The sequence below is a fragment of the Miniopterus schreibersii genome (assembly GCF_964146895.1).
Source record: "Miniopterus schreibersii genome assembly, chromosome: 5".
NCBI classification, from domain to species: domain Eukaryota; kingdom Metazoa; phylum Chordata; class Mammalia; order Chiroptera; family Miniopteridae; genus Miniopterus; species Miniopterus schreibersii.
The window spans coordinates 1,566,592-1,573,679 of NC_138106.1; the positions used below are offsets into that span (position 1 = coordinate 1,566,592).

Here is a 7,088-nt window from a genome sequence, read left to right on the forward strand (position 1 = left end):
AGGACAATCAGAGAAGTGGCACAAAACTGAGTCCTGGGTTCCAGGGCTGTGACCTCGAGACTCAGAGGCCCACCTCCACTGCTCCCATCTCCATCCTTCCTCCAGGGAGGGGCTGAATGTTCCAGGCCGACTAAGCCACCGTTCCCGCCCGCCCTTTCCTGTGATGTACGATCGGCCCAAGCAGGACACAGCCAGCCCTCTTTTGATCCCAGCTCTGTGCCCAGCAGTGGACGGGGGTGGAGGGGTGTGCATCCCCCAGAGCACCCCGGCTGGTGATGCTAATCGAGGGCGAGAGACGGATGGCAGTTCAACTAAAGAGACTGTCTCGGGAGAGCCCCAAAAGGTGAAAAAGGAGCGTGGGGGCAGCCGTTCTGGGCTTGGGCCCATCATCCAGAATGGGAACGTTTGCTTTATCTTAAAATGCAGTGAACGGTTTAGACAGGGAAGTGCTTCTGAGGACAGACCCCCTTCCCTTCTCAAGTGCAGCCAAGAGAGGATGAAAGAAATAGGTCCTGCGGTTATTTTCCGTGTGGGAAGAGCTCCTCCCTCTTAGCATGTCCCTCCAAAGCGGGAGCAGTTGTGAAGTTCTGACTGTGTGCCAGGCCACGGGTGCCATGTGTGTCTCACGGTTACACCATCCCGTACGCCTGAAGTGCCTACTGTTGGTTTCGCTGCAGGTCACAGCTAAGGGAGGTCTATAAAGGCCCGCCCGCTCACTGGTTAGCAACTGGCCCCTCTCACACTACACCGCAGATGTGAGTATTCCAGGACACTGTGGCCCTGAAAACATTTACTTTCAGGCTCTTTCTGGAATGTTTGCCAGCCCCTCAGTCACACTGTCCCTTCCCTGACCTAACTCCTAGGCCTGTCAGATGTCTGAGCGAGTTCTGCGTGTAAGTGACCTGCAGAGAGAACCATCTATTCACCTGACTCCCACGCACTGCGCCCACCCCCCTTCCCGTCCGTCACAGAGGAAGTCAGACCCGCAGAATTAGTAGCCAACTGAAACGAACACTTTATAAAGATACCCGGATAGAAATTATTTGACGGTGTCACGTCCTCTGGGTCAATTCAGGCCAGATCACAACGGGGCCCGCGGAGGGAGCTGCGAGACGAGCTCACCACGGCTCAACCTTTTTCTCCATCACGAACTGACCGTGAGGCCCCTCGGCGTCCGAGGGCAGAAGGGCCAGGAACATAGGGGTCTCGGCTCCTTCTTCTGGGCTCTTGGTGGCCTTGGGTCCAGCCATGTCAGTTCTCACCCACCCCGGACAGCAGGCATTCAGGAGGATCCTGTCCCCTCTCCTGTGCTGGCTCAGGTTCCTGGCCTGGATTCTGGACAGGACGGTGACGCCGATTTTCGTGACTCCATACGCGGTGTTTGGCCAGCCCTCCTTCTGGTGCACCCCCTTGCGTGTGTCTTCCACAAACTTGTTCATGAGCCCCACCAGCTCTTCCTCGCTGATGTTGTCGCTTCGGAACTTCTGCTGCAGCTCCGGGCTGCAGTTTTTAAGCGCTTGGAGGCTCACCATGCTAGACACGTTCACCACTCTGCCTGAAAGGCGACAGAAATCGTCAGGCAGAGAGGCACGCCCGAGGGACGGGCGCCAAGTTTGCTGGGATTCCGGACCAGGAAATCTCCGTCTGAGAAATGTCCGGCGTGCTGCGAGCATCAGGGAGGACTGACTACCTCTACGCCTCTACGAGTGAGGGACAGGGACGGTCTAGAACCCTGTCTTAGTATGTCAGAGAAATGTTTTTTGTGTTTTTTTTAAAAAAATGTATCTTGCCCGGCCAGGCGTGGCTCAGCGGTTGAGCGTCGACCTAGGATCCAGGCGATCGGGGTTCGGTTCCCGGTCAGGGCACAGGCCCGGGTTGCGGGCTGCAGCCGATCAGTGACTCTCTCATCGTTGATGTTTCTGTCTCTCTCTCCCTCTCCTTTCCTCTCCCTGAAGTCAATAAAGATATATTTAAAAAGAAAAAAAAACACCATATATATATATATATATATATACACACACACACACACACACACACACACACACACACACACACACACACACACATATATATCTTTGTTGATTTCAGAGAGAGGAAGAGAAAGGAAGAGAGATAGAAATATCAGTGATGAGAGTCATTGATCGGCTGCCTCCTGCACGCCCCCCACTGAGGATCGAGCCTGCAGCCCAGGCATGAGCCCTGACGTGAGAGAAATGTTTTAATGGGGGGGTACTCATCACATTCAGGAGTAGGTAGCCTCTTCTCCCCGAAGACTGTCTTGGGGAACACCTGAGGATCTTACGGTCGCTTGTGCAGGGCTCTGTGAACAGGTGCCTACCGACCCACAGAGAGCAGCTCTAAGGGGAACGGACAATACCCGGTTTGGAAGGCTGCTGCCCCGATCGAGGGAGGGGACAGGTTCGTTCAGGGGGATGAACTGCAGGCCGGCTTCTCCGTGGCTGGGTTTTATTGGCCTGGGAGCAGCCGATGAAGCGGAGGGGGGCCGCTGCAGTGATGCAGAGGCGGGGTCACTGTGGGCATGTGACCCCCGCACCCTCCGAGGCACACACGCTGAGGACCGTCCTACCTGACAGCGAGTGAGACAGACTGCGGGAGGCTATGGGAGAGATTCCCCGGGGGGAAGGCCCTGCACGGAGCTGGCAAGTCAGGTTGAAGGCAGTAGCCGGAGGTGAGCCACAATCTCCGGGCCGGGCGGGGCCTCCCGGACCAGGAGGCACTGCACCAATGTGGATGGACAAGTTTTACCGGCAGACGGGGCAACACCCCTGCACCCTCAGGGCAGCGGTGGGAGGAGAGCTGGAAGGAGGCACTGAAACTGCTCGTGTCAAACACAAGGAGATACAGGCGTGAGGAAGTGGCTTACACACACTGACAAGCATGCGCTCCCCTCAACATGGAGGGGGCCAAGGGAGACTCCCCACTGGAGAGTCTCCTGCTTCTCGGGGAATGGGGGTGCCGGGAGGATGCTGGGGCGACTGCACAGTTCTTCCCCACATCGTCTCATCTTTCTTCTTTCCTACCTGACACTGCGGTCTTGGAACCGGGGCTGCGAATGCAGATACGGGAAGCAGGGATCGGCCCTAAGCAAGAAACTGTCACTGTAGTTTTAAACCTTTAGGTCCTAAGGGCCTGATGGAGTGGACTGTGCTTTCACCCTATGCGGCCAAACTGGAGTGGCAGAGCCCTGGCCAGTTTGGCTCAGTGGTTAAAGCGTCAGCCCGCAGACTGAAGGGCTGCAGGTTCAAATCCAGCCAAGGGCATGTACCTCGGTTGCAGGCTCGATCCCCAGCCCCAACCTCGGGCGCGTTCAGGAGGCAGCCAATTGATGTGTCTCTCTTACAGTCTCTTCCCAAGCACCTGTCGGCGGAGAATTCCTAACCACTTCCAGTTTGCTGTTTCCCGATTCAAATAGATTTTTTTCTCAAATAAACTCTTAATTTTTTGATATGCCTTAGTTTATCTCTTAAGAATACTGAATAGGCCTGGCCAGTGTGGCTCAGTGGCTGAGCATCGACCTCGGATCCAGGAGGTCAGGGTTTGATTCCCGCTCAGGGCATGTGCCTGGGTTGCAGGCTCGATCCCCAGTGGGGGGCGTGCAGGAGGCAGCCGACCAGTGACTCTCATCATTGATGTTTCTCTCTCTCTCCCTCTCCCTTCCTCTCTCTGAAATCAACAAAAATATTTAAAAAAAAATACTAAATAGTTCTGCAAACATAGTTGTATGCTAGGTAAAGTATAAATGGCAGTCGATCAAATGAAGACAAAAACTTGAAAATGTCTGCAGTGGCTTTATAGGACGGACTACCTGCTTCTGCCAACCTCTCCTCACCCCACCCTGGCTCCTCCAAATGTCAGGCCCACTTCTGGACTATGTCTGTATCTGTTACATAAATTCTAGGCGAAGTGTACAGCTTTGTGATCCTTTTGCAGGAAGAGAGCCTTGGCGAAGCTCCAGGGGGTGGCCTATGACCCTAAAGGATACACTGGGCCAAAGCAAGGTTTGGCCTTCTGCCCAGGGCTGCTGGGATAATCTTTAAACTTTTGGACTGTTCTGCCTGATAAGACTGCCCTTGTTTACTGGGAGATTTAGGCTCAGGCTACACAATGTATGTTAACAATATGGTTATGGTGAGGCTACCTGGTATTAGCTGGACCTCTGGGGGTGGCTGGAGAGGAAGGTCAGCCAAGAGAACAGTGGGCCACGTCTGTGTGACCAACCCTCAGCAGAAGCGCCTGAGATCAAGGCCTGGGCGAGCGTCCCTGGCTGGCAGTACTGTGCATATTGTCACACAGAGCTGCTGTCTGCAAGACTCCCCGGGACAGGACCACTGGAAGCTCCTCACCTGGTCTTTCTTGGGCCTGTCTGATAAGAGCTTCCCTACTGTCGATTTGAATCTCTCTCCATTTCCTATGACACTGTACATTGTAATTTAAAAAAAAAATATGTTCTCATTGATTTTTAGACAAAGGAGGGAGAGAGAGAAGAGACAGAGAGATAGAAACATCGATGAGAGAGAAACATCAATCGGCTGCCTCCTGCACACCCCCTACTGGGGATCGAGCCCACAACCTGGGCACGTGCCCTGACTGGGAATCGAACCAGGAACCTCCTGGTGCCCAGGATGACGCCCAACCAACTGACCACCCTGGCTGGACATGTACGCTGTAATTTCGAGTATAGCAGCCTCCCTGATTTCTGAGTCCTTGTAGTGATTCTTGAACCTGAGGGTTGTCTTGGGGACCTCCTGCACTTGTGAAAACCAAGTGACATTTATCTTAGATCTGTACAGTTGGTTTAGCATCTAGAAACCAATGAACGTAACACACTATATCAGTAGAGTACAAAGAAAAGACCATGGGATCAGATGCAGAAGATTTTAGGGGCCCAGTGAATTGGTGGTGGTGAAGGCTCCAAGAACCTGAGTAAGGTCACTCGGGGAGGGGGGGAGGGAAGAAGGAGGGTCCGGCATGGGCTCCTCAGGGGACTCCAACGTGTGGAGGGCGCGAGGAGAATTCTGAACAGAGAGCTGACGGATAAGAGGGAGCCGGCTGTGCAGAGACCAGCGGGACAGAGAGCACAGGTGACCTCTGGACAAGTGGTACCAGGTCCTGAGGCTAAAGGGCACCTGGCCGGGTGCAGACACAAGGAGGCAGGGTGCTGAGCAGGGAGAGGGGCCTGGATATGACGAGGTCAGGGGCAGGCAGGGGCAGGTCCTGCCAGACCAGGACAGCAAGGGCCCCTCACCAGACTCACCGTGGGGTTTCATGAGAGGCAGGAGCTCCGTGCAGACGTCTCGGGTACCGAAAAAGTTTGTTTTCATCGTCACTTCTGCTTGAATATGAAACGGTGTGGGGTCATTCACTTTCGGGAGAGAAGGAGAGCGGTGTCAATAAACAGGAAAATTCTACAGCGTGATATAAAACGTGGACTTTGTGTAACATGAGCGCCTGGTAACAGCGCTGGGCCGTGACCATTTCCTCGTTCCAGGACCTTCTGTAGAGTTTAGGGTGGTGCCGCCCCGAGAGCGGGGCGAAGGGTGCACCACGGGGTCTCTGTGAACCGGTTTATGCAACGTTCGTGTTTATTTAAAAACCCATTCACCCCATGCTCAAGGCGAAACCGCGAGACACTGTGCCAGCCAAGGCGTCCGGCCAAGGAACCAGAAGGCTCTCCAGCGTCCCTGCTGCTTTAACTCAGCGGCACCCCTGCCCCACCCTCTCCCACGTCCCCTGGGAGCCGCTTGCACCCCACGCGTGGGAGGAGCCCCAGCGGCGCCCCGGCACGCCCAGCCCACCCGGCGGAGGCGCTGGTGCCCCGCGCGCGCCCCGTTACCCTTGAAGGCGATGCCCGCGTTGTTGACCAGCACGTCCAGGCCCCCGTACTCCTCGCGAAGGAAGTCGCGCAGGGCGCGGATGCTCCGCAGGTCGTCGATGTCCAGCTGGTGGAAGCGCGGGCTCAGGCCCTCGGCCCGCAGCTGCTGCACGGCCGCCTGGCCCCGCGCCGCGTCCCGCGCCGTGAGCACCACGTCCCCCGAGAACTGCCGGCACAGCTCCCGCGCGATGGCGAAGCCGATGCCCTTGTTGGCCCCGGTCACCAGGGCCACGCGGCTGCAGGACGACATGGCTGGGGAGGGGCGGACGGACCGACGGGCGCCAAACGGCTGCGCGCGGGGCTGCGCGGGGCTCGGGCGTCCGCGCTCCCGGTAGCCGGGGGCGCACTGGCGGCAGCGAGCCGCGGGGCCGAGCGCGCAGGCGCAGGCGCAGGCCCCGCCCCGAGGGCGTGGCCTCCCGGGGCGTGGTCCTGGGCGTGGCCCCGCCCCCAGGGCGGCGAGCGCGGCGCACCTGGCGGGTGTCCCGGTGGCCCGCGGAGCCCAGGCCCTTGGCTGCGCTGCGGCCCCCCGCGGAGAGCCCGTCTTCCCGGGCGGCGCCCAGTCTCCCCGGAACCCTGACCCCCGGCTCCCCAAGTGGGTGCAGACTCCTCCCCGCCCCCTCGCTCTTCTGGAAATAAAGCTCGGAAACTGCCCACCTGGAGCTGTGAGATACGCGGGGCGGCCCGACGGGGGCTCGCGGGGCGTGCGTCTGCTCCCCGAGTACCTGAGAGCAAAGCGCTGGCTTGGCCTCGGCTGGTTTTCACATGACCTGGGCAATGCTGACCGGGCCATCCCAGGGTTACCCCCCCCCCCAGGCCAGCCGTTCCCAGCCCGTGTGCCAGGCGCAGGTGTGCTGCAGAATTTTTAAACCGTGCGGTGCCTGTTTAGTCAGGGGCGCCCACCTCTCTTCCCGGAGATTGTCAGATAAAAGAATGACAACAGCCAACAATGGCCATCCTGTGTGCGGGAATCAAAATTATATCTATTTTTGTCAGGTTGGCAAGAAATGTATCTTTTGCTGTGAATCAAAATTATATCCATTTTTGTCTGGCAAGAAATGTATCTTTCGCTGTGCCACAGTTTTAGTAATTCGTTTATGTGCCATGAGATGAACCAGGTTGAAAATCGCTGCCCTAGACACTGGCAAGGTCAACAAGTCACCTGTCTCCAGGTCCTCCAGTGTACAGGTGCCGGGCG

The 7,088-nt window shown here is 57.1% G+C and overlaps 1 protein-coding gene across 1 annotated transcript; it reads right to left on the bottom strand.

Annotated features, from left to right (window-relative positions):
- Positions 1-990: 990 nt before the first annotated feature.
- LOC308558168 (carbonyl reductase [NADPH] 1) lies at positions 991-6,289 on the bottom strand. The gene is made up of 3 exons (XM_081139431.1): positions 5,855-6,289; positions 5,276-5,383; positions 991-1,555 (listed from the first exon to the last, which is right to left on the bottom strand). The coding sequence occupies exons 1-3, from the start codon at positions 6,141-6,143 to the stop codon at positions 1,119-1,121; spliced, it is 834 nt and encodes a 277-aa protein (XP_080995557.1). The 5' UTR covers positions 6,144-6,289; the 3' UTR covers positions 991-1,118.
- Between the last annotated feature and the right edge of the window lie 799 nt (positions 6,290-7,088).